The sequence below is a fragment of the Macaca mulatta genome, chromosome 2, assembly GCF_049350105.2.
Source record: "Macaca mulatta isolate MMU2019108-1 chromosome 2, T2T-MMU8v2.0, whole genome shotgun sequence".
Lineage (NCBI taxonomy): Eukaryota > Metazoa > Chordata > Mammalia > Primates > Cercopithecidae > Macaca > Macaca mulatta.
Genome location: NC_133407.1, coordinates 4,101,091 through 4,128,085, shown reverse-complemented (window position 1 = coordinate 4,128,085; position 26,995 = coordinate 4,101,091). Strand labels below are relative to the sequence as shown.

Genomic DNA, 26,995 nt, shown 5'->3' with positions numbered 1-26,995 from the left:
GGCTAGGGTGGATATTCCTGTCCCCATGTCCCCACAAGGGCCCAGCATCCAATGTGACCCTGTCCCTAACAAGGACTTGGTAAATATTTGCGAAACAAAAGCATTTTGGAAAACATCTTTCTTGACAGGCCTGGCTTACAGTGACAATACATGCGGTCGGTTGGATAGCATCCCTGAAAATTCAGAATTCAGATCCACCTCTGAATTTGACCCTTTTTTTTTTTTTTTTTTGAGACAGAGTCTTCCTCTGTCACCCAGGCTGGAGTGCGGTGGTATGATCTTGGCTCACTGCAACCCCTGCCTCCCCAGTTCAAGCGATTCTCTTGCCTCAGCGTCCCAAGTAGCTGGGATTACAGGCACCTGCCATCATGCCCGGGTAATTTTTGTATTTTTAGTAGAGGTGGGGTTTCACCATGTTGGCCAGGCTAGTCTCAAACTCCTGACATCAGGTGATCCTCCCATCTCGGCCTCCCAAAGTGCTGGGATTACACGTGTGAGCCGCTGCACCTGGCCCAGACTGTGACCTTATTCGGAAGTAGGGTCCTTGCTGATATAATTAGATAATGAAGTCATAGTGGATTGGACTGGGCCCTAACTCCAACAGCTGGGGTCCCTATAAGAAAAGGAGATACACGAAGATACACCAAGGGAAGAAGGCCATGTGAAGGCCGAGGCAGAAATGAAAACGATGCTGCCATGTGCCAAGGGACACCAGGAGCCACTAGCAGCTCCTGCAACTCCACTAGCAGCTGGAAGAGGCAAGCGAAGATCCCGCTGGTGCCTGCAGAGAGGGTGCGGCCCTGCCTTTGCCTTCACACACACCCCACCAGCAACACGCCACAGCCATTATCCACAGTCAGCATCTAAAAATACAAAAATGTTTAGTCTCCACTAACAATACAAAAATTAGCCAGATGTGGTGGCATGCACCTGCAGTCCCAGCTACTTGGGAGGCTGAGGCAGGAGAATTGCTTGAACTTGGAAGGTGAAGGTTGCAGCGAGCCAAGATCACGCCACTGCACTCTAGCTTGGGCAACACAGCGAGACTCCATCTCAAAAAAAGAAAAAAAAAAAGAAACATAAAGCTACAAATAATTGCATTTGTGTTTGCCTGCCCTGACTGCTGGGAGAGTTCCAGCTAGCAAGAGAAAAGGAGGGTGGGAGCAGGGGCAGTGAGGGGAGGAGACACAGGCCTCCTCTGGCTGCAAGCAGGGCACTCCCCAGGCCTGGGGTGGATACAGCGAGGTCCAGCGCTGCGCGGCCGAGGGAGGTCAGGAACCAGGGTGTGGCCCGCAGCAGGTACTCAGGCTGCCGGTCGTGGGCCACAATGGCTGAGGCATAGAGGAGGCCAGCCAGGGCCGACAGGAGCCGAGTCCACAGGTGGATGGAAGGAAATGTCTTCCCCCGGCACTGGGCAGAGAGAGGGAGGGGCTGGGTAGGGAGGAGCAGCAGATCACAAGACCCAGGGCCCTCAGTGGCACAGCAGGTTGCCAGGCAAGCCCTCTGCCTGCAGCCAGTCGCCCAGGGCAATGCTTCTGTTAGACTTCCAGCTTTTGCTCGAGTTGCTTCTTCGGCCTATCAGACTCCTACTCATCCCTCAAAACCTGGCTTAAACTTAACTCTGAGAAACCTCCCCTTACCAGTTCAACCCTAAGGGGAGCGAGCAACTCCCTTTTCTGGGCCCTAACACGTCCCTCCAGCAGAGTACCTTTGACTGATCATGACTCAGCTCTTTACACAGTCGGAGGGCTCCTGAGGGCTGGGTGGGGGTCCTCGCCATCCCAGGGCCCCAGCACGTGACCCTGGGCAGCGGCTCCCCAATGTCCGCTGGGAGAACGTGAGGGAGACTGGGATGGTTTGGACATTTGTCCCCCCAGATCTCACGCTGAGTCGTAATCCCCAGTGCTGGAGGTGGGGCCTGGTGGGAGGAGGTTGGATCATGAGGTGGATTTCTCATAAATGGTTTGGCACCATCCCCTGGGTGCTGGCCTCGCGAGAGTGACTGAGTTCTCCTGAGATCTGGCTGGTTAAAAACGTGTGTGTGGCCCCTTCCCTTCCACCCTCTTTGTTCTCTCTGCCAGCTCACACTTTGCCTTCAGCCATGAGTAAAAGCTCCCTGAGGCCTCCCCAGAAGCCCGGCAGATGCTGGCGTCATGCTTGGGTGCCTGCAAAACCGTGAGCCAATTACATCTTTACAAATGACCCAGCCCGAGGCAACGCAAGAACAGCCTAACACAGGGACCGAATCAGAAGAGCTGAGACCTGGCCCTTCTCTCCCTGGGATCACTGACTCTGACCCAGGTCACCTGGGGAAGATCCAAAAAATGAGAGATGATATTCTGGAAATTTTAAAGCCAAGAGGACATTTCTGAAGAATACGTAATAAAAATATTGGTTCAACAAAAGGAAATATGCACTATTTATATTTATATGTAAGTAGCCTTTATATGCAGGAAGTCACTCTATGTATATGAATATGTATATATACAAACACCATATATTTCTGATTATATACCTATAAATATATGAATTAAAATTAAATAGTTTATATATTAAACTCATTAGTTTTTTAATTTTAATTATTTAATTTTAAAATTATTTAATTTTAATTCATATATTTAAAATTATAATTCATTAGATAAGCTCATATATAAATTATAATTTTTTTTTTTTTTTTTTTTTTTTGAGACGGAGTCTTGCTCTGTCGCCCAGGCTGGAGTGCCGTGGCCGGATCTCGGCTCACTGCAAGCTCCGCCTCCCAGGTTCACGCCATTCTCCTGCCTCAGCCTCCCGAGTAGCTGGGACTACAGGCGCCCGCCACTTCGCCCGGCTAGTTTTTTGTATTTTTTAGTGGAGACGGGGTTTCACCGTGTTAGCCAGGATGGTCTCGATCTCCTGACCTCGTGATCCACCCGTCTCAGCCTCCCAAAGTGCTGGGATTACAGGCTTGAGCCACCGCGCCCGGCCTATAAATTATAATTTTTACATAATTTAGTTTTATGTAAGTTAGACTATATATAGTTAAGTTTATATATAATTTAGTTTATATATATAAAATTCAGTTTATATATAATACATATAAAATTTAGTTTGTATGTAATACATATATAAACTCATTACATGACTCATTACCTATGTTCATTTGATGACCATACTTACAGATATATAGACCTTGGCTAGGGAATGAGAAAAATTCCGGAGAAAAAGCATGTTGTGGCCAACTTCGCCCCACTTTAAATTTAACTCTCAAAAATAATCTGCGTCCCCTCTGGTTTGTCCCCAGGCCTCCCTGTGTCTGGCCTGCCCCCAGAAGACTGCGTAGCGGAGAGGGCACAGTGCCGCACTTCGCTGGGGAGCAGCGGCTGGGAGGGTGAGCCCTGGCCCACTGCGCCCAGAGGCTGAGGGTGGAGACGACGCCCTTTCCCTTCGGCCCTTCCTACCTCACACAGGAAGCAGCACTGCTATGGCTAGAGGTGCCTGGACCCCCCGCCCCCACCCAAGCACCCACCACCACGTTAGAGAGGACACTGACGGCCAGAGGGGAGGTGGCGGGCAGAGCAGGGCTGGGCCTTGCTCTCGCTGCTGCTCAGGATGAACTGCGCTGGGGAGCCCTCTGCCCTCGTTCCCGTGCTAAGCCAGTGACAGTGACCACTGTCCTCCAAAGCAGTCTCTTCCCAGGGTCAGTCCTGGGGCCGACCCTGAGAAAAATGGAGAGCTCTATTTACCTGCAGTGCCAGACATACAGTAGGTGCTTAACCACTGCTTGAAGAACGGAACTGGATTGTGACTGGACGAGACGTGGCAGTCCCTCTCCAGCCTAGGCAGGCCTTGCCTACAGACAGCACAGAGGCCGGCGCCATGCCCCAGCCTGGGCTGCCTGGCACATCCATGTAAGGGCTAGAGGCAGGACAGGCCTCGGATGGTCTCTGCAGCTGCCAGGACTCCTGGTGTCAGCACAAGGCTTCGCTCATCAGTGGGCATTTCGTGCCCCTTGGCCCACTCAAGGACTCCCTCCTGGAGCAATGGGAACGCTGCCACCAAAGCGACCCAGCCATCTTCTCCTCAGCAACCTCACCACGGCCAAATTAGGAGCAGCTTCTGGGAGAGCCAGGGTCTGAAGCCATGCTGCCTGGCTTCCCAGAACACCCCAAACCCTGCTGGGTTTCTCCCTACGAAGGGTACCCTAGCTCTGGGCTCTTCCTCCTGGAACCAGAGTCACAGAGAGGCGGCAGCAGCTCCGTACCTAGAAATACAGCATGTTTCCTTTCCCGAGTCCCTAGTGCAACTTCACTCTATTGTCCTGCCCAGGGGCCCTCAGGCTTCAATACCTTGTAGTGATGGGGAGCTGACTACCTCCTAAGGCAGGGGTAATGCTGGCGGCTCTCCAGGTGCCAGGCACTGTGCAGTGTCTTACCCTGAAGTTCTTCCTTTTACTCAACAGGAAGGGGCCAGGCGCGGTGGCTCCCACCTGTAATCCCAGCACTTGGGAGGCCGAGGCAGGTGGACCACCTGAGGTCAGGAGTTCGAGACCAGCCTGGCCAACATGGAGAAACCCAATCTCTACTAAAAATACAAAAATTAGCTGGGCATGGTGGTGCACGCCTGTAGTCCCAGCTATGCGGGAGGCTGAGGCAGAAGAATCACTTGGATCTGGGAACAGATCCTTCCCCAGCGCCTGCAGGAGCATGGCCCTGCCGGCACCTTGATCTCAGACTTCTGACCTCTGGCACTGAGACAATACATTTCTGTTTTTGAAAGTTAGTGGCACTTTGTTATGACAGCCCTAGGGAGCTACTACCGGCGGTCAGGGCACAGTGCCAGCTTCTTCAAAGGCCTTCATGCAACCTGGTCTCTCAGCTCTGGCACCACCCCGGAGAGCCACCCCGGTGGGCTGTTGAGCTGAGCCCAGCGCTCGCCACTCTCCCCTCCGTTAATGTAAAGACAGGACACCTGCTGATGAGGCCCAGGCCCGCGAGGCTTCTGGCAGTCACAGCACAGAATGCAGCTTCACTGACTTCACCACCCACCACGAACTACCCTCCAGCCCTGAATGCTGTCCCCCGGAGCTGCTATTCAACCAAGACGCTCCTGGGCACGTAATTTTTTTTTTTTTTTTTGAGATGGAGTATTGCTCAGTCACCTAGGCTGGAGAGCAATGGCACGATCTCGGCTCACTGCAACCTCCGCCCCCTGGGTTCAAGTGATTCTCCCTGCCTCAGCCTCCAGAGTAGCTGGGATTACACGCACCCGCCACCACGCCTGGCTAATTTTTGTACTTTTAATAGAGACGGGGTTTCACCATGCTGGTCAGGCTGGTCTTGAATTCCTGACCTCAGGTGATCCGCCCGCCTCGGCCCCTCAAAGTGCTGGGATTACAGGCATGAGCCACCGCGCCCAGCTGATTCTTTTTAGACTAAATGGGCCTATGACATGTCATGGTGCTGGGTTTACCCACTGTTCCATCAGTGAGACAGGAACAGTTGTCTCAGAGTCGTCTGCACAGAAGATCTGGCAGAGCAGCCGTCACACGTCCACAGTGTCTCGCCGTTTCTCAGGCGCTTTCACGCATGGGGGCTTTTCCTGTGCGGTCTCCTCTGCCGATGGCCTTTCCCTAGCCTGTGTCCTCAAATTCACGTTCCCTCCTGAGGCAACGTGACGTCTCCCCCCACCCCACAGTCTGGCAGTGTAAACAGTCTTCACCCTTGCTCATTTGAAGGGCGTAGGAGCCTTCTCTCTCTCTCTCTGACACCCAAACATTTGTTTCTATCTTTCTTGGAGCGTTAGGAGATGCTGCTTCACATCCCTGTGTCTTCCATGAGACTGTGAGGTCCCGGAGGGCAAGCGCTCGCCCCTGCTCACACCTTATCCCCCACAAGACCGGCTGACACAGGGCCTCCCTCAATGTGGATGCCTGGAGAATGCCTGCCAATAAGACACTCTTTTTTTTTGAGATGGAGTTTTGCTCTTGTTGCCCAGGCTGGAGTGCAATGGCATGATCTCGGCTCACTGCAACCTCTGCCTCCTGGGTTCAAGCGATTCTCCTGCCTCAGCCTCCAGAGTAGCTGGGATTACAAGCACACACCACCATGCCTGGCTAATTTTTGTATTTTAGTAGAGACAGGGTTTCACCGTGTTGGCCAGGCTGGTCTCAAACTCCTGACCTCAAGTGATCTGCCCACCTCGGCCTCCCAAAGTGCTGGGATTACAGGCGTGAGCCACTGCGCCCGGCCTAAGACACTCTTGATCTACACAGAACCTCATACCTGACTGCCTGGAGTCTCTCCAATCTCATTCTCTCATGGGTTTAGCCAGCCTCAGGGGCTTTTTCCTCACAGCCTGCTTTTCATGTGCTATAGGAAATGGGAAAGAACCCACGGGTTTTCCCCGAGAGGCTCCCGCCGTCCTCAGGACGCCCTGGGCTGGCTGCCCCCTCCACACACATCCCCTCCTTGCTGCCATACACACCAACGCTCTTCAGAAAAAGCTGAGTCCATGTGCATGCACACACAGTGACACCACACTCCCGTCCCATGACCCTCTCAGGATGCTCCCAGATGCCCCAAGGCCTGCCATGTGACCCACAGTCCCAACCCCACCCCAGCCTCACAATTCTGGAGAGAGGGGGGATCCGAGAAGCCCAGGAGCCAAAGGCGGCAATGCTACCCAGCAGGTAGCCGAGGATCTCAGTATTTTCCTGCAAGAACAGATGATCCACCATTAGCACTCTGCAGACTGTCCATGTGCCCCAAGAAACAGACAAAGCTCAGGATTCCTTTTCTGCTTTCAGAGGTTTCTTCCAACAAAGGAAGGCTTAACCCCACTCCCCCAGCCCCCGCGTCATCCCACCCCAGGCATTTGGCAGGACATGCAGTACCCCGAGTCCTCCCCAGGGTGGCCCAGCCTCACCTGCAGCAGGCTCGCCAGCAGCCTCCGCTGTGGCCCCCGGATGGTGGCTGAAGCCTTTGGGGCAGCAACCCAGAGAGCCCAGCACGGGCCCAGGCTCAGCGGCAGGGCCAGGGCAAACACACTGGCCCTGAGTTGCCGCCTCCTCTTCCTCTCTCGGGCTTCCCGATCTGCAGTAGACAACAAAATCCCACAGGGCTCCTGGAACCTAGACCTTGTCAGATAGCTGCGTGGGAAGAACTGGTGTCAGCTCCCCACACAACGCCAAAACGGGTTCCCAAGTTATTCTGCAGGCCGGCTCCTCCCCACCCTTCAGGGCCCTGTAGTTGTGCCACCTCTTCAAGCAGCCTTTCCTCTCCACCACCGATTGCACACCCCACCCCCATAACGTGCTGTTCTCCTTCCTTGGGCAGAGATGACATTATCTTCTCTCATATGCATCTGCATGTAGACAGCAGTGCCTCTTCTGGACTAGAGCTCCTAAGGATAAGGCACCATCCCCTGGTGGTTTCTCCAACCTCCGCAGAGCAGAACTGGTGCGAGCATGGTAAAAGCATCCACCAGTGAATCAGTGGTGGCACCAGCGGGAACTGTGCGCAGGACAAACAGCAATGAGCAGTGTCTTTGTCCTTGAAATATAAGATAGGCACTCCTCTGAGCAATTCTCTTTATTTTTTCTTTTAGAGATGAGGTCTCACTAGGTTGCCCAGGCTGGACTTGAACTCCTGGGCTCAAGCGATCTCCACGTCGGCCTCATGAGTGGCTGGGATTTCAGGTGTAAGCCACTGCCCAGCTCTCTCCTGAGAAACTCTAAAAAGAGCGTTTCTCTTCTGGGCAGCAGTGAGCCGCTGAGGGCGTGCTACACTACACACTGACGCAGCATCCCCTTGGGTTTACTGATTTATTTTCGAGACAGGGTCTCGCTCTGTCACCCAGGCTGGAGTGCAGTGGTGCAATCACCGCGCACTGCAGCCTCCACCTCCTGGACTCAAGTGATCCTCCCACCTCAGCTTCCCAAGGAGCTGGGACCACAGGCATGTACCATCACGCCCAGCTGCTTTTTAAAATGTTTGTAGAGATAGGGTCTTGCTATGTCGCCCAGGCTCACCTCAAACTTTTGGCCTCAAGCAATCTTCCCGACTCAGCCTCCCAAAGTGCTGGGATTACAGGTGTGAGCCACGGCACCACGTGGTTCATCCCCTTTTTTTTTTGAGACGGTGTTTTGCTCTTGTCGCCCACATTGGAGTGCAGTGGTGCAGTCTGCAACCTCCAGTTCCCGGGTTTACACGATTCTCCTGCCTCAGCCTCCCAAGTAGCTGGGATCACAGGTGCATGCCACCACGTCCAGCTAAGTTTTGTATTTTTTTAGTAGGGACAGGGTTTCACCATGTTGGCCAGACTGGTCTTGAACTCCTGACCTCAAAATGATCTGCCTGTCTTGGCTTCCCAAAGCACTGGGATTACAGGGGTGAGCCACCACACCCGGTCCCTCATCCCCTTTTTGAACAAGGGCCCAAGCACACGGCTGACCCTTCTCAAGAAGCCCCAGCCACAGATATCTGGGGCCACTCACCCTGGCCCAGCCATTTCCAACCCCTGCTGTGCCTGCTGTGCCCCGTGCCCATTCCTGCCACCCACTTCCAGTAGCTGTGAAGCTTCGCCTGACCACCCCAAACCTGCACACTAAGCTATCACTATTCATGCCCAAGCGCTGCTCCACGCCTCCTCCTAGCCTTTGCCCATGCTGCTGTGTGCCTGGAGTGCCCTGCCTGTGGCCCCAGCTCTAGTGCCCCGTGCTTCCTTGACACTGGCAGCCCTTCCCTCCCTCTGGCTGCCCACAGTGTGCACACACCAGCTGGCAGCCCTAACGCAGGGCGACAAAAGCAAAACTCCACCTCAAAAAAAAAAAAAGAGGGATGAACCACGTGGTGCCGTGGCTCATGCCTGTAATCCCAGCACTTTGGGAGGCTGAGTTGGGAAGATTGCTTGAGGCCAAAAGTTTGAGGCCAGTCTGGGCGACATAGCAAGACCCTATCTCTACAAACATTTAAAAAAGTAGCTGGCAGCCTCAAAGAAGGATCCTCTCCTTCTTTTTTTGGCGGGGGGGGGGGTGTTATTTTTGTTTTTTTTGAGACGGAGTCTTGCTCTGTCACCCCGGTTGGAGTGCAGTGGTGCGATCTCGGCTCACTGCAACCTCTGCCTCCCGGGTTGAAGCGATTCTCCTGCCTCAGGTTCCTGAGTAGCTGGGACTACAGGCGCCCGCCACCACGCCCGGCTAATTTTTCTATTTTTAGTAGAGACAGGGGTTTCACCATGTTGGCCAGGATGGTCTCGATCTCCTGACCTCGTGATCTGCCCACCTCAGCCTCCCACAGTGCTGGGATTACAGGCGTGAGCCACCGCGCCTGGCCCTTCTCCTTTGTTTGTGCCTGGCTGGGACCCACTCAGGGAGTGATAAGGGGTAGGCATTCAGCATGCTGATGCATGAATGGGTGAATAGAGACAGGAAAAGACAGCCACACACTCACCTGAATTAGACTTGAATTTGGATCCACAGACTGGGAAGAGAATGAACATAAAGTTCACTGAGTCAACAGCTGCTAGGTAGGCACCAGTGAAAACCTGGGAGCAAACGGGAACAGAGTCTTGGCATTCAAGCATCTTTTCTCAGCCCCTACAGCGTCTGTCATCCGGGACCCTGTATCACGTGGGTTACACTGATGTGGTGCCTCCACGTGTATTCCTCCAGGGACACCTCCCGCCAACCCCGGAAAAGTCCATTATCACCTCCACTTGGCTGATGAGGAGATGAGGTGTTTATATGACCGAACCCAAGGTAGGCAGATGCCCACCAGTAGGGTTGGGATAAGAGCCCAGCCCCCCAGCTCTATTCCACACACGTCCCACTGCATGAGGCAGTCTCTGCTGTGTACCTTTGGCCCACTGAGCTTCTCTGGCCCTCAGTTTCCTCATCTGCAAAACAAGCATACTAACGGTGCCTCCGTCAAAGACTGTCAGGAGGGTTACTTGAGACAGTACATGGGCAGTGTTTAGACCAGTGTCTGGGGAAAGCAAACCACCTCTAAAAGCACCAGCTACTCTGACAGTAGAGTCGGCGGTGAAGAACTTGCATTGTGGAGTTTGAATCTCGGAATCTTGGCACTGCTACTTACTAGATGGGTGACCCTTAACCTCTCTAGGCTTCAGTCTCCACGTCTGTAGAACAGAAATAATGAGGACACTCACGTCATAGGATGCTGGTATTCCAGGAGTCAATACCAAAAGGTCTGTAGTGCCAAGTATGTAGTTAAGTTTTTAATAAATATTATTATTGGACTTGAGCTGGGACCTATCATATTCTTTTTTTTTTGAGATGAAGTCTTGCTGTTGTCCAGGCTGGAGTGCAGTGGCATGATCTCAGCTTACTGCAACCTCTGCCTCTGGGGTTCAAACGATTCTCCTGCCTCAGCCTCCTGAGTAGATGGGATTACAGGCGTGCGCCACCATGCCCAGCTAGGTTTCTCCATGTTGGTCAGGCTGGTCTCCTGACCTCAGGCGATCTGCCTGCCTCACCCTCCCAAAGCGCTGGGAGTGCAGGTATGAGCCACGGCGCGCGGCTGGCCCTATTGTATTCTATTAGCTAATGAGAATGGGCATCCAAAATGAAAGGTGATTTGCTTTTGAGACAACACTGCTCGAAGCAGGGTCTAGAACGCTCCAAATCTGTGCTCTGCCTACTGAGCTGCCTTCCTTCATTTCTACCTGGACGGGCATAAGGCCAAGACCAATCCCATGAGGTGCCTCCACAGGGGGCACAACAGGTTTTCTGGGGGATATGTGTTTTGGGATAGGAGCCTTCCACACAGGCTTGTTTGAGGGCCTGGGCTTTTAGGAAACTTGAAACTACTTCTCACTTGCCCCAAACCCTACACCACTACCTGGATTAAAGCTGTAAATTACTATTTATTGAGCACCTACTAGGTGCCAGGTGCTGTTTTAAGTGATGGGGATACAGCAGTGAACAAATCCTCGCCCTTGTAGAGCTGACATTCTTTTTTTTTTTTTTTTGAGACGGAGTCTCGCTCTGTCGCCCAGGCTGGAGTGCTGTGGCCGGATCTCAGCTCACTGCAAGCTCCGCCTCCCGGGTTCCCGCCATTCTCCTGCCTCAGCCTCCCGGGTAGCTGGGACTACAGGCGCCCGCCACCTCGCCCGGCTAGTTTTTTGTATTTTTCAGTAGAGACGGGGTTTCACCGTGTTAGCCAGGATGGTCTCGATCTCCTGACCTCGTGATCCGCCCGTCTCGGCCTCCCAAAGTGCTGGGATTACAGGCTTGAGCCACCGCGCCCGGCCCGTAGAGCTGACATTCTAATGGGAGTTCACATACAAGAAGTAATAAACAGGTCAGGCGCAGTGGCTCAGGCCTGTAATCCTAGCACGTTGGGAGGCCAAGGCAGGCAGATTGTCCTGAGCCCAGGAGTTCGAGACCAACCTGGGCAACATGGTGAAACCCCGTCTCTATTAAAAATACAAAAAATTAGCTGGATGTGGTGGCGCATGCCTGTAATCCCAGTTACTCGGGAGGCTGAGGCAGGAGAATTGCTTGAACCCAGGAGATGGAGGCTGCAGTGAGCCAAGACCACACCATTGCATTCCAGCCTGGGTGACAGAGCAAGATTCTGTCTCAAGAAAAAAAAAAAGGAATACACATAGGTAAAGTATATAGTGTATTAGGGATTAAGCTATAGAAGAAAAACAGATTAGAATAAGGGAATCCAGAACACTGGTACGAGAGGTGGGTCACCATTATAAGCAGGGGAGGTCTTATTGAGAAGGTGACTTTTTTTTTGCTTGTTTGTTTTTTGAGACAGAGTCTCGCTCTGTCGCCCAGGCCATAGTGCAGTGGGGGTGATCTCGGCTCACTGCAACCTCTGTCTCCCAGGTTCAAGTGATTCTCCCTGCCTCAGCCTCCCAAGTAGCTGGGATTATAGGCGTGCACCACATCTGGCTAATTTTTGTATTTTTAATAGAGATAGGGTTTCACCATGTTGGCCAGGCTGGTCTCAAACTCCTGACCTCAGGTGATTCACCCGCCTCAGCCTCCCAAAGTGCTGGGATTACAGTGTGAGCCACCGCTCCTGGCTATGAGAAGTGACTTTTGAGCAAAGACTTGAAGGACTAAGCAGGGAGCCAAGTGGATATCGGGAACAAGAGCCTCTGAGGGGGGCAGAAAGAACAGCAAGGCACAGGCTCTGAGGTGACACTGTGCTATGCATGTTGAAGCAACAAGACAGAAGCCACGACGCTGCAGCAGAGAGAAAAGCCAGGCCTCTCTTAATGCTGGCCCAAGCCACTGTCAGCTGTCGGCCCCACATACCTGGATTGTGAGCTGTCTGGCGAGAACAGCCCCGACGGTGTCACACAGACTGGTCAGGAGGCAGCACGCAGCACACAGCGCCGACTGGTCCTGTCTGGATTTCTTTGCACATCTCAGATAGAGAAGCCTGGGGTGACAGGGGTGTAGACAGAACACAGGAACCGTGAGTTTGGACCCAAACTCGTGCATCTGAAAAGGGAACTGTGACCCTGCACCCTCAGGGGATGCTTTCTCCCCAGGGTATTTGGCAGGTGTTTTTGAACTCAGTTTACAGATGGGAAACAATCAGAAGACTCCAGAACCACCTGTCCAGACACCCATGGCAGGAGCTAGACCTCATGAGATGTGAAGACACCGCCTCTTTGAATGAAAAGGAATTACTTTCCGACTCCAAATCAGGACGGCTCCGTTTGATGACCCCCCACTTAGCGCTGAAAAAGTAGCCATCGTGTTTTATTTTTTGAAAAGGAAACAGGAGGGTTATAAAAGTAACTCAGGCTGGGTGCGGTGGCTCACACCTGCACTCTGGGAGGCCGAGGCAGGAGGATCATCTGAGGTCAGGAGTTCTAGACCATCCTGGCCAACATGGTGAAACCCTGTCTCTGCTAAAAATACAAAAATTAGCCGGGTGTGGTGGTGAGAGCCTATAACCCCAGCTACTCGGGAAGCTGAGGCAGGAGAATTGCTTGAACCCAGAAGGTGGAGGTTGTAGTGAGCCGAGATGGTGCCATTGTACTCCCGCCTGGGCGACAAAGCGAGACTCCATCTCAAAAAAAAAGAAAAAAAAAAAAAGTAACCCAACCACTGCAGACAACTGCCGAGCAGAGTTAATTGCCTAATTAAAAAGACAACTTGTTTCTCTGAAATAAATTAAAGTGAAATTCTTCTAAACCATCTGTGAGGTGGGGCAGCCTGGCTTCTGCTGGCCTATGTCCACGTTCTTTACACAGAGTCCTTTTGGCACTTTGGGCTGTCCCTCCCTTAGTGCCCCCACTGTCGCTTCTCCCCTTACAGCCCCTCCCCAGTCCATATCCACGGAGAAGATGCACGGAAGGGCAGGAAGGGGCTGGCCGTTTCTATCAGCGTCACTGGTAGGGCCTCTGAAACATGTCGCACATGCCTCCTTGCTACACTTTGCTGGAGACACTGAGGCAGGGCAGCAGCTCCGGCTTCACTGCCGTTCACCGGAGGATGGCACTTATTCCACATCCTTAGAACTGTTTGGCGGATTCTGAGCGCCTGTCCTTGGGAATGGTGGATGAGGACAGAAGCCTGGCTTTCTAGACATTTCCTGACCTGCTGGCCCAAGCCTGAAGCTCACAGTGGCAACATCAACTTTAATCTGGGCCCTGGGATCCTAAAACCAATTCATGACCAAGGAGTGAAGATTCTTAAGTTGGAGACTCCCAGAGGCGGACCCAAATTAGAAATAATTTATATCAACCCTCCCATTTGGGAGGACAAAACAGAGGCGTCTGGTGAGAAGGTGAGTTAATGGTGGTTTTCTGACTTCCCACGCAGGGCCTTTGCTCCGCACCCTGTTCTCAGCCACTTCCCCAGCTCCTGGGGCTAGGGTACCAGCTGACCTTAACCCAGCCCACACACCGCTCCGAACACACATTCTCCAAAGAGAAAGGGGAGCGGGGAGATTCAGGGATGGCAAGGCCCTGAAAACAAATGGGTATGTCCAGATCCAGGCAGTGTGAGAAGCAGAGGCTCGCTCTTAACCCCCGCAAGGTTGGCAAAGTGCCTAACAGTGCTGGTCTGAGGACGGCTGTGAGGAACAAATGGCTAATGCGTGTCCAGTGCCTTGTTAGTTTCCAGCCTCTGATCTGGACAGTTTAATCTCTTTTACCAGCCTGCCCCTTTTCACTGGGATCTGGGGTTTTGGTTCTTTCTTTTCGCTCAGACAAGTTATTTAACCTCTCAGAACCTCAGGGCTCACTACTGAAAGTGGGGGTAACAGTACCTACCTCCTGGTGCTGATATTCTGAGGCAGGCATTGAAAGAGTTAATGAATGCAACACTGGGCCCACAGTAAATATACTAGGCGTCTTTTTATTTGTATTCCAGTCACTGGGTAGTGGGGCTGCAGAGTCTCTGCAATACGACCAAATGCCTTAGGAGAATATCCACTGAGCGCCTACGGGGAGACAGTTCTAACTTCTCCCGGGGGTGCTGGTCTCCCAGGGGTGCTGGTCCTTTCTCCCCTGCCAGGGAATGCTTGAGCGGCACCATCCTGGGCACTGCTAGTGGATTTCCATGCCTAGGACAGAGCGGCTGAGGACCTGGAGATTCACTCTTAGAACTTAGGCTACGGTGGGCATCTGGACAAGCCAGTCCAGGTGCTGGACAGACCAGGGCAAAGACAGGCCAGCTGGATCATCATTACGCCCGTTCCCGCCTAGAAGGACTTTGGGTAAACTGAGGCCAGAAACATCAAGGGACTTGCCAAGGTCCCTTAAGAGTTGGTGATCTAGCTGGAGCAATACAAATGATGTTTCATGAGCATTTACTAAGTGCTTTAACGGTACCGATTCATTGAATCCTCCCCCATCCTATGAGGTATTATCCATCACCAGTCACAGGAAGCCCAGAGAGGTTCTGGAGCTTGCCCAGGTCACACCGCGAGTCAATGGGGGAAGGGGTGACAACAGCATTCATGCTCGCGGTGTCCTGGGGCCCCATCCGCTGCACCACCCAGCCTCCTCCCTTTGGCTTTCAGCCCAGCTTCCCTGTGCGTGGGATCTGGAAAGAAGTATCCCACTTCAGTCTACACAGCAATGTTCCATTGGATCCTATCACTCAGCCATCTCCTTCATCCCCCTTTTCCACCCCCTCGTCTAGGTTTCCGAGAGGGAGTAGCAGGGGCGTGGCGCCCGTTTCCCCTCCCGACAGCCCCCAGACCCCCGGCCCCATTACAGCACGTGGGCGGCGATCCAGCAGGAGGAGGCGCAGATCCACAGGCCGAAGGAGATGCAGACGCGGTGGCGGGCGAAGCAGCGGTCCAGGTAGTCCCAGTCCCAGAGCGCGGGCGCGGGGCTGGGCGCCTCCCCCATGGCGCGGCTGGGCGCTCTCCGCGGGGCCGGTGACCTGGGCGCAGCCTCCCTCGCCGCGGGCAGCCCCGAGCGCCGCCTTCTCTGGGTTCCTTTCCGCCGCGGCGGCTCCGGCTGAGCGCACCGACCGCGGGCAGAGAAAAGCGCGCTCCCGGGCGCGGGCGGCGGCGGCGGCGAAGGCGCCGGAGAAAAGTTTCCGGGACCGCGCGCTCCCCACCCCTTGCGCTATTGTCGGGGGTCGGCGGGGCGGAGGCCGCCCCCCAGCGGCGGGAGCTGGGAGCTTCCCGGGCACAAAGACGGCGGCCCCCGCCCCCCGGCCCGCGGCGGCGCCCGCTCCCTGCCGACCTCTTCGCGGTCACCCACCTCCAACATCCTGGCCGGAGCGGGGCGGGCGGCTGGGCTCGTGGAGGGCCGAGTCCCTGCCGGTCGCTGTAAGGCACGGCGTCCCTTCCTGCATATTACGCACATTTCCTGAGCCATCAGCAATTAGTTGCGCTGCTGAAGCCCATGGGTGCTGGGATCCCAAGGTGAAGGGGGCCTGGTCCTGATCCCGGACAGGGCGCAGTAAAAAGGGGGGGCGGGGTGCAAGGCCAGGAAGGAGGAAACAAACGTGCTGGAGAACAAATACCCCCACATCTGCGTCTCACTCTCCTTTCTGAAGCTGTCAGTGGCACCCTCCGCCCCCAGGCAGTCGCCCAAGCCCGGCTTCTGGTGTCATCCTAACCCACAGCCCTGGCAGCCAAGGAGCTTGTTTTCTCTGGAACCGGCCGCCGCCTGTCCAGCCACACGCCTCACAGTTCAAGCACACAGGGCTGTTTTTCTTGAGAGCAAACTATCATTGTAAGTTTTAAATCTCCTCATTGATCTTAGTAACTTTGTTTAAAGCAAGACATGACTTGAAAAAAATATTTCTACAGAAGGTGCAGATTTGATAAAAAATCATTTTTTTAATTAAAAAAAAAACTACAAAACTGCAGCTTTATTGAGATATTATTTATATGCCATAAACATAATCTTTTTTTTTTTTTTTTTTTGAGACAGAGTCTCACTGTGTTGCCCAGGCTGGAGTGCAATGGCCGGTCTTGGCTCATTGCAACCTTCACCTCCCAGGTTCAAGCAATTCTCCTGCCTCAACCTCCCAAGTAGCTGGGACTACAGGCACGTGCCACCACACCTGACTACTTTTTGTGTTTTTAGTAGAGATGGGGTTTTATCATGTTGGCCAAGCCGGTCTTGAACTCCTGACCTCATGATCCACCCGCCTCAGCCTCTTAAAGTGATTACAGGCGTGAGTCACTATGTCCAGCCAACATAGTCCTTTTAAAATGTACAATTCTGGCCAGGCATGCTGGCTCACACCTGTAGTCCCTGCACTTTGGGAGGCTGAGGTGGGCGGATCACTTGAGGTCAGGAGTTTAAGACTGGCCTGGCCAACATGGTGAAACCTCATCTCTACTAAAAATAAAAAAGTTAGCCGGGCATGGTGGCGCGTGCCTGTAATTCCAGCTACTACAGGAGAATCGCTTGAACCCGGGAGGTGGAGATTGCTGTGAGCTGAGATGGCGCCACTGCACTCCAGCCTGGGTGACAGAGCAAGACTCCATCTCAAAACAAAACAAAAAATAAAACGTACAATTCAGCAGTTTTTAGTGTATGCATAGCGTTGTGCAACCAACATCATTATCTACTTTTAGAACATTTTCATCACCCCCACCTGAAAATAAACCCTGCCCACCGGCAGTTACTCTCCACTCCCCTCAACACTCCCAGCCCAGGAATCGCAAATCTACCTTCTGTCTCTATGGATTTGCCCATTTTGGATATTCCACATCAGTGCAGTCATCCACTATGTGACCTTTCTGTGACTTTCACTTCGCATGTTTTCAAGGTTCCTTCATGTTGCTGCATGTATCAGTACTTCATTCCTGCTTATGGCTCATAATACATTGTATGAGTATTTTTATACCACATGTCATTTATCCATTCATCAGTTGGACATCTGGGTTGCTTTGACCTTTGGGCTATTATGAATAATGCTGCTCTGAACATTTGTATACAGTTTTTGTGTGGACATGGGTTTCATGTTCTCTTGGGTATATACCTAGGAGTGTCCTTGCTGGGGTCTATGGTAACTGTGTTTAACGTTTTGAGGAATTGCCAGACTATTTTCCAAAGTGGCTACACTATTTTAGTGGTACATTGTGTTTTCAAAGTTAAGATTTGGCCTGGTAAGGAGGCTCATGCCTGTAATCCTAGTACTCTGGGAGGCCAAAGTGGGAGGATCAGTGGAGCCCAGGAGTTGGAGACCAGCCTAGACAACATAGGGACCCCTATGTTTTTGAGACCCTAGTCTCTCAAAACAAAACAAAGTTGTAACCACTCAGGAGAAATTAAACCTAATCACTAATTTGATGATATTAGAATAGTGCAAAAGTAATTGTGGTTTTGGCTATCAAAAGTACTTTGGTGCAGGCCAGAAGCAGTGGCTGACGCCTGTAATCCCAGCACTTTGGGAGGCTGAGGCGGATGGATCACCTGAGGTCAGGAGTTCCAGACCAGCCTGGGCAACATGGTGAAACCCTGTCTCTATTAAAAATACAAAAATCTGCCAGGTGTGGTGCCAGGCACCTATAATCCCAGCTACTTGGGAGGCAGAGGCAAGAGAATCTCTTGCACCTAGGAGGCAGAGGTTGCAGTGAGCCGAGATCACGTCACTGCACTCCAGCCTGGGCAACAGAGCAAGACTCTGTCTCAAAAAAACAAAAAACAAATAAAAGTACTTTGGTGCAAAAGTAATTGCGGTTTTGGCCATTAAAAGTAAGCTACTTTTTTTTGGCCATTAAAAAGTAGAGACAGGGTTTCATCATGTTGGCCAGGATGGTCTTGAACTTCTGACCGCAAGTGATCCACCCACCTCGGCCTCCCAAAGTGCTAGGATTACAGGTGTAAGCCACCATGCCTGGCCAGATATGCTGATTTTTAAACAAGCCATAAAAATATGACATGCACTACAGTAGGGGCATGTTTAAAGTACATTGACGACACCCCGCATTGTGGGCGGGCGTGTGTGGGGGAAGGTTTTCAATAAATAACGCTGGAGAATGTTTGCTTTTGGCAACAAGGCCATGGCCGCAGCTCTGCAGAGGCCCTTGGAAGCGGCAAGAGATGGTATAGGGAGAAAGGCAAATAGCAGAGGCAGGGCAGCACCCACAGCAGGGAGGTGAGACGGTCAGCGTTCAGTCGCGAGGGAGTCGGGACTTCATCCTGCAGCGAACACTGTGGACAGTATCTTCTAACCACCTCCCTCCGGGTCATCAGAACCCTGCCCAGTTCTCCCTGTACTTTCCACAGGGCTCTGCACGTGGTCGGCCCTCAGGAAATGAATCAGTTCCTTAACCAGGCTCCTCAGAGGTCCAGCAGCTTCCCAGGAGCTAAAGATAATGTTTTTGGCCATGGTTCAGAGTTAGCCAAAAAGAAAAACTAACAAGAGGACCAGAGCACTTGTCCTCCTGGACGCTAGGCAGTGATGTGACTGCTCAAAGGCATTTCCTGTTGGCAGAGGTGGCAGGACCTCAGGCACCGTCCTTCTGAAGGAAGGGCTGCAGCGGCCCGGGTGGCCCTACGGGAGTGGGCAGCCAATGGTGACCGTAAATCCCAGCCACCTGGGGGAGACAGGCCAGCAGCTCAACAGCTTTCTCTTCGGGGAGGGCACGTTGCTTGAATCTGGGAGAGGGAGGTTCTAGTGAGACGAGATCACACAACTGCACTCCAGCCTGGGCGACAGAGTGAGACTCCGTCTCAGAAAAAAAGAAAAACAGAAATACCAGAGACGGTAATTTCTAAAGAAAAGATGTTTAATTGGCTCGCTGTCCTATAGATTGTATAGGAAGCACAGCAGCTTTTACTTCTAGGGAGACCTCAGGAAACTCACAATCATGTTAGAAGGCGAAGGAGAAGCAGGCACATCTTATATGGCCAGAGCAGGAGGGAGACAGAGGGGAGGTGCCACACACTTCAAAGCAATCAGATGTGACGAAGACTCAGTATCACGGAGAACAGCACCGAGGGGGTGGTGCTAAACCATTTGTGAGGACTCTGCCCCAAAATCCAATCACCTCCCACCAGGCCCCACCTCCCACCAGGGGGGCTTACATTTCCACATGAGACTTGGGGAAGACACAGATCCAAACCCTATCAAGAGTGCTTTCGTGCTTTTGATTATATTTTGTAACTATGTTATTTACATTCCATACAATTCACCAATGTAAAGTGTGTAATTCAATGGTCTTAAGCATATTCACAGAGTTGTGTGACCACTGCTACAATCAATTTTAGGACATTTTTATCACTGCAAAAGGAAGGCCTCAATCTTCCCATTCCTCCCATCCCTAAGCAACCACAAGTCTACTTTCTCTATATGGAGATTTGCTTATTCTGGACTTTTTAAATAAGTGGAATAGCCAGAGAAGATGGGGGCTAGGTAGTAAATACCGCAGCTTCCCTGTCACCCGGTGAGTACATTCTACATGTTCCTCAGTGGAAGTGAGCCCCCGCTGCGCACTAACCGAACCCAAGTCCCTTGTTTAGAGTTGGAGGAACCCAACTAGGACACTCACAATGGGGAGTTTCTGTTTCACCTTTGTCCCAAATGTGTCTCATGAACCATCCCTTACAATTCTTTTTCTTGTGATATAGTCTCACTCTGTCACCCAGGCTGGAGTGCAGTGGCGCGATCTCCGTTCACTGCAAACTCTGCCTCCCAGGTTCAAGCGATTCTCCTGCCTCAGCCTCCCGAGTAGATGGGATTACAGGTGCCTGCCACCACGCCCGGCTAATTGTTTTGTATTTGTAGTACAGATGGGGTTTCACCGTGTTGGTGCATGAGCCACTGCGCCTGGCCAGGAGGAGGTTTCTAGGGCTCCCAGATGATTCCTTGTCGTCAGAGCTGGTGTTTCCAGGAGGCCCTTGGTCTTGACACGGAGACTGCTGGGTGCAGCTGTGCCCGCAAGAGCAGGGCCCGTTCCACAGTGCCAGTGTCTTGCGACAGTTCCACAGGCAACAGGCAGCTTCTGCCCTTTTCCATCTCCACAATGCAGCCCAACCTCACAGATCCAGGTGCTTGTAGAGTCTGCGACTTTTTTCTTTTTTATTTCTGTTGCCATGTTTTTTCCAGGGCTTCCCCGCCCCATTCTCAGAGCTCACAGTGGCTGCAGTCACTACACCACTCCCGGGCTTGTAACCCATCACAGCCTGGACTCCTTTGGTCAAAGCCCTCACATTCTCCTAGGAAATAAGAGAAAACATTATCTGAGATGTCAGCAGGCTGTCCTTTAAGGGATATGCACAGTACTGTCAGTGGATCACTTCAAGATAAAAAGGAGTCAGTCACTCAGTAAATTCCTCCCCCCCTCCCTTTCACTGGTCCTCTTTCTCCCACCAGCATTCTGTCTTCATTTCATCTCTTCTCCCTCCTTATTCCCTCATCAACTTTGTTTAGTCTCATACTTTCAAATGCCATCTACAACTAGACTCAATACCAGCTGTTTTCTGGAAATTTGTCTTAATATAAAAACTAAACCTGCTTCAACCACATTAGAAATGGACTCTAAACAAGTTTTAAGTTTACTTAGTAAAAAAAAATTAGTACACTATGATTTGCAAGTTACTTATAATAGTAAAATATTACTCTAGAGGCTACGGTTGAGACATATGAATTATATTGAAATTATGACAAGTTTTCAGCCTTCTTGTACACAGCCTTTAGAAACCTATAAACATTTAAAATTTCAAATTAAATGTTCTGTATGACAGCTGTAGGCCCAAGAAGAAACTTGTCATCTTTTTGCATATTGGTAAATTTTCTTCCAAATACTGGTACATACCAACTAGGAAATAATTCAAACTAGGAGCTACAAACATCTAAGTTTTGCCCCAGCTTTGCAATTTAAAGCAAGTGCCCTTGGGTAACTCAGTCTCTCCAGCGCCAGTGTCCTCAGGGAACAATATTTGCTTGGCCTGCATCACAGGCTCATCGTGTGAGGCAGCAGATAAAGCATGGGATGAATACAAAAACATTCTCTGGGTACAGCTGATCACCCCCTCCTAACCCCTGTCCTGTTTTCGCTATAGTAGTCACTTAAAAACTTTTAAACTACATTGGGTACAACTATATGATTTACCTCTTTTGCATGTAGATTTGACCTTTAAAATACTGCCTACAAATTGTAGCTGTGACATAAGCAACTAAAGTTATCAATATTTTAAAGTGCAGAAGACATTCTTGAAATCTGTTTCTTTAGCACTTTCTATCACCAAGTGTGTTGGCTCAGAGAAAAGACAACTGACTAAATGGGTGCAAATATTTGTAAATCAATCTGATAAGGGACTGGTATCCAGAATATATAAAGAACTCTTACAACTTCATAACAGACATTTCTCTACAGAAAATATACATGTGCCAATGAGCACAGAAAAAGATGCTCAGCACCACCAGTCATTAGGGAAATACCAAATCAAAACTACAATGCAATACGCTTCCCAGGTATTAGGATGGCTACAATAGAAAAAGACCGGCAATAATAGACGTTGACAAGGATGAGGAGAAAATGAGAAACCTCACACATCACGGGTGTAACGTAAAACAGCACAGCCACTTTCGGAGAGTCTGGCAATACCTCCAATGTTAAACACGCAGTTACAGTCTGACCCAGCAAGCCCACGCCTAGGTATATACTCAGGAGAAATGAAATCCACGTCTCCACAAAAACTTGTGCACAAGTGTTCATTACACCATTATCCACCGTAGCCAAAAAGTGGAAACAACCCAAATGTCCATCAGATGATAAACAGACACAACGTGGCGCAGCTATACACTACAACGCCATTCGGTAATAAAAAGGAATGGAACACTGACGCATGCACAACATGGATGGATCTCTAAGACACCATGCTAAGTGGAAGAAGCCTGTCACAAAGAGCACACCGTATGATTCCAGTCACATGAAACGTCTAGAACGGGTGAATCTATACATAAAGATTGATTATTGGTTGGCAGGGGCTGGGGGGAAAAGGGGAACAGGGAGTAACTGCTAATAAATAAGGTTTCTTTTGGGGGTTATTAAACCCTTTTTGGGGTTATTAAAATGTGTTTATGGCATGTGATACTCAATAAAGCTGTTATAAAGAGTGTTGGATCAGAAGTTTAAGAAAAGTTTTAAAACTTACTTGATGGAAAAAAGTTTTGTCAACGATATTTTCAATCTGCTTTACTTTTTTATTTCTGCCTGGCTGCATTTTTATTTCATCACCATTCGTTTTGTTCTCTGGGAGTCGCTGGTGTTGATGCTGAAAAGTTACAGGATCTCTTCCAGGAGGAGGATGGCAGTACAGCAGCTTACCCTGCAAAGACAGCATGAATGACGACAGTGCATCCTAAGAGCCATCTGTGGCCTCAGAGGAGACATCCCCACCCAGTCACACTCCGATGGAGCTCTCCGCCTTCTGGTTACGTTAGCTGAGTTGAGCTTTGGTCTACTGCAGCTGAAGAGTCCTTTTTCCAACACATCAATGGTCAAAGTGTTCTAAAGACCTAACTCTTCCCATGGTGCCCCAGACTAGGATGAAATTTCTTTCTTCTTTTCTCGTTTGCGTTCCCACTTAAGTATTCTTCAGCATACTGACATGGTTATACTTACGGTGAATATTCTCCAAAACAAAACTCAAGACACAACTGGGCAGTTACGACTCACGGTAATGTTGGGGTAGACTGTTATAGTCAGGAGAGTTCGCGGTAATGCCGGGTAGACTGTTACAGTCAGGAGAGTTCGCGGTAATGCCGTGTAGACTGTTAGAGTCAGGAGAGTTCGCGGTAATGCCGTGTAGACTGTTAGAGTCAGGAGAGTTCGCGGTAATACCGGGTAGACTGTTAGAGTCAGGAGAGTTCGCGGTAATGCCGGGTAGACTGTTAGAGTCAGGAGAGTTCGCGGTAATGCCGGGTAGACTGTTAGAGTCAGGAGAGTTCGCGGTAATACCGGGTAGACTGTTAGAGTCAGGAGAGTTCGCGGTAATGCCGGGTAGACTGTTAGCCGTGTAGACTGTTAGAGTCAGGAGAGTTCGCGGTAATGCCGTGTAGACTGTTAGAGTCAGGAGAGTTCGCGGTAATACCGGGTAGACTGTTAGAGTCAGGAGAGTTCGCGGTAATGCCGGGTAGACTGTTAGAGTCAGGAGAGTTTGTGATAATGCCAGGTACACTGTTAGAGTCAGGAGAGTTTGCGGTAATGCCGGGTAGATTGTTACAGTCAGGAGAGTTTGCGGTAATGCCGGGTAGACTGTTAGCCGTGTAGACTGTTAGAGTCAGGAGAGTTCGCGGTAATGCCGTGTAGACTGTTAGAGTCAGGAGAGTTCGCGGTAATGCCGGGTAGACTGTTAGCCGTGTAGACTGTTAGAGTCAGGAGAGTTCGCGGTAATGCCGTGTAGACTGTTAGAGTCAGGAGAGTTCGCGGTAATACCGGGTAGACTGTTAGAGTCAGGAGAGTTCGCGGTAATGCCGGGTAGACTGTTAGCCGTGTAGACTGTTAGAGTCAGGAGAGTTCGCGGTAATGCCGGGTAGACTGTTAGAGTCAGGAGAGTTTGTGATAATGCCAGGTACACTGTTAGAGTCAGGAGAGTTCGCGGTAATGCCGGGTAGATTGTTACAGTCAGGAGAGTTCCTCGACTCCTGTAGGTGGGGTTGCTCACTGGGGGCAAGTCTGCCTCTTTCCATCATAAATGATCTGAAGCCTGTGACAATTTTTACCTTATCTTTACATCCTCCATAGTAAGTGGTAAATCAATACATGACTTATCCATACCAATAGTACGAACTGCTTTCCTCCTGAACTGAAGGCAAAGCCCATATGGTTGCCACTATGCTCCAAGAGCTCCACTGATGTGGTCTTGAGAAGGGGAGGAAATAAAGCCAAACCCTCACAACTGGTTATTAACAGGGCCCTGTAATGCTTATTTGTGGAAAGAAACTTGACAACAATTATCGGGGGCTCATTATGTGCCAGGCATTGAGCTTAGTGCTACACACACACACACACACACACACACACACACAGAGTTTTCATTTATTTCCCATAATAATCTCATGAGATAGGCCCTGTTCATCTCCATTTTACTATAGGGAAACCCCCAAATAGCATGTTCTCATTTGAAAAGGAGACATAATAATCTCAGACTTGTTACGTATTTTTACTGAGAAGACGCATGTAAAACAGAACTATTTCTAGCAGGGTTAGCTTTGAAAAAATGTTAGCTGTTATTATCGTTACTACACAAATACAGAGATAGGCATAGAAACAGCTATACTACGAAGAAGACTGTGACAATAGTTGCAATCATAACAAGCAAAGGGCTGTAGGAGACGAAAAAACCAGATGCATAAGTTGGTGATTTTCACTCATAATAGGAGTTCAGAGAGCTCCATCTTTTGTAATCTCTATAATCCATATAATGTTAACTACCCTACATCAAGATCACAACTCCAGTTTCAGTGTATTTCCTTTATGATCGAACAAGTTGCCATTCTCTAAGAACACAGACTGGGGAAAAGACGTGCGTATCGGAGAGCATGAGAGGCGGGGTGCACTTACATTGACATAGTCCTTCAGGATGTAGCGCGCAGATCGAGGCTGGTCTGGCTGGCCATGCGCTGTCATGAATCCCCGCATATCTGTGAAGAGAAAATAATTTTGCAAAATCTTAGATGACAGAATATCACAACAAAGACAACTGAGGTGATGTAGCTTCTATTACTAACTATGCATTCTTACTCCTAGCTTTAAAAAAATTAGGTATCATTGTAGAATATATATTGTTTAGCATTAAAAACACTAGATCATCCAGGAGAATATTTACTTATATCTGATATCTTAACAATCACCTACCACCATGCTATGAAAGACAAATTTGATTTCTCTCTACTCCAGTTATTTCTTCTACCTCTTTATTTTTTTGTTGAGACGGAGTCTCGTTCTGTTGCCCAGGCTGGAGTGCAGTGTCACAATCTTGGCTCACTGCAACCTCCACCTCCCGGGTTCAAGCGATTCTGGTGCCTCAGACTCCTGAGGAGCTGGGATTACAGGCGCACACCACCATGCCCAGCTAATTTTTGTATTTTTAGTAGAGACGGGGTTTCACCATGTTGGTCAGGCTAGTCTTGATTTCCTGACCTCGGGTGATCTGCCCGCCTCGGCCTCCCAAAGTGCTGGGATTACAGGCGTTAAGCCACCACGCCCGGCCTCTTTATTTTAAACATTTATTCATGGAGGCTACCTGTAGGAGAATGCTACACTGTCAATACTACTTGCAAAACAGAAAGCAACAGAAGTAGTTTTCTTATTGAATGATGTACCCACATTTTTTCCCCAGTAAGATCCCTTTAATACTAACTCAGTCAGAAGGCAGCAAAACACAGTGTTAAGAACATGGCTTCAGCAGATAGGCTGTGTTCCAAACTCAGCCCCCTCACATACTAGCTGTCGACTGGCTTTTCCAGTTTAGAAGAAAACAGTTACAATCCGAATTCACACAATATACAAAAATAAATGTAGGCAGATTAAAAATCTAAATGTTAAAAAAGTAAATATTTCAGGAAGATAGTTTTATCTTTTTGGGATGGAGAAGACCTTCCCAAGTAAAACACCAAATCCAGTCAAACCAAAAAGGAAAAATATAGTCTGTTAAAATTGTCAACTTCTTTGGGGGCCAAAGAAACCATAATTAATGTTGGAAAAAAATGTGTAGCACATATAACAAAGAACTTCTACAAATCATTAAGACAGAACCATGTATAGGAAAATGTGATTCTCAGAAGAAATATAGTCACAAAACATTTGGAAAGATGCTCAACTTCACTAGTATTTAAAGAAATACAAAGTAAAATGAGAGTAATCTGGCAATATCTTTGAACATTTACTGTCGAGATTTTCTTTTATATGGACTTGCAGATAGTGAACTTAGCAATTGTACGTGTGGTCATTTGTTTTTACAGACTGGCTTTTTCTTTACTCTGATTTTATCAGGCAGCATTAGATGAAACATCTTAAAAGACTCAGATTATTTTCAGTTTTATCGGAAGTACAATCAAACTGAAAGTTTGGTGGAAGTCCACCTTTCTGCATTTTCCAGGCTAACATCCTCGAGGGAGATCTCACCCAGGCTATTCCACTGACCAGCCACCTCACCTTGGGTCAGCTTGGGCTCTGGGTTCAGATTCTACTTCTTAAAAGCAGGGGCTAGGAGGTGAGGTAATCTTTCAGGTCTTTTCTTGTTCTATGACTCAGTCATTAGAATAGTCTTACACAAGTGTTTAGTATTTATCCTCTTTAGAGTCTCTAAGTTCAAGGTTTGATTTAAGTGTGATTCCTATCAAATCACCTTCCACCTTTCTCTGCCAGTAAATACTTGAATAAGCTGAACTCCTTCCCAGCCAGTGGCAATCCCTTTCAAGGCAAGCCACACACGCACAGAAATGCTTCTCATGCTGCTATTCTTTTTTTTTTTTTTTTTTTTTTAGGTAGACACAAGGTTCTCCAGGCCACCTTTAAAGTTTACATTGAAGGCAAGAAATCATAGGTCCTCATGTGGAATTGGGAAAAAACACGGAGGTGGGAGAGCT

The 26,995-nt window shown here is 50.0% G+C and overlaps 2 protein-coding genes across 14 annotated transcripts in view; both read right to left on the bottom strand.

Moving 5' to 3' along the window:
• The window catches only part of TMEM44 (transmembrane protein 44), a 43,472-nt gene extending 27,736 nt beyond the window's left edge, over nucleotides 1–15,736 (bottom strand). For 7 of the 12 annotated variants that reach the window (XR_013413476.1, XR_013413479.1, XR_013413477.1 and 4 more), the window contains exons 1-6: nucleotides 15,200–15,736; nucleotides 12,278–12,404; nucleotides 9,432–9,525; nucleotides 6,907–7,073; nucleotides 6,608–6,694; nucleotides 1,240–1,410 (exon numbers count right to left, since the gene is read on the bottom strand). Coding sequence is in view for 8 of the 12 variants with exons in the window: in XM_015132539.3 (XP_014988025.3) it covers nucleotides 1,240–1,410; nucleotides 6,608–6,694; nucleotides 6,907–7,073; nucleotides 9,432–9,525; nucleotides 12,278–12,404; nucleotides 15,200–15,336 (783 nt within the window). In the remaining 4 variants the exon portion in view is untranslated. The remainder of the gene's footprint in view (nucleotides 1–1,239; nucleotides 1,411–6,607; nucleotides 6,695–6,906; nucleotides 7,074–9,431; nucleotides 9,526–12,277; nucleotides 12,405–15,199) is intronic. The other 5 variants (XM_077991153.1, XM_077991152.1, XM_077991155.1 and 2 more) reach the window with 1 other exon arrangement.
• Nucleotides 15,737–19,169: 3,433 nt separating this feature from the next.
• LSG1 (large 60S subunit nuclear export GTPase 1) overlaps nucleotides 19,170–26,995 on the bottom strand; it is a 30,165-nt gene continuing 22,339 nt past the window's right edge. The window contains exons 12-14 of one of the 2 annotated variants that reach the window (XM_015132543.3): nucleotides 24,969–25,048; nucleotides 22,558–22,731; nucleotides 19,170–20,616 (exon numbers count right to left, since the gene is read on the bottom strand). In XM_015132543.3, the coding sequence (XP_014988029.2) occupies nucleotides 20,437–20,616; nucleotides 22,558–22,731; nucleotides 24,969–25,048 (434 nt within the window). In that variant the 3' untranslated portion in view covers nucleotides 19,170–20,436. The remainder of the gene's footprint in view (nucleotides 20,617–22,557; nucleotides 22,732–24,968; nucleotides 25,049–26,995) is intronic. The other variant, XM_015132544.3, reaches the window with a different exon arrangement.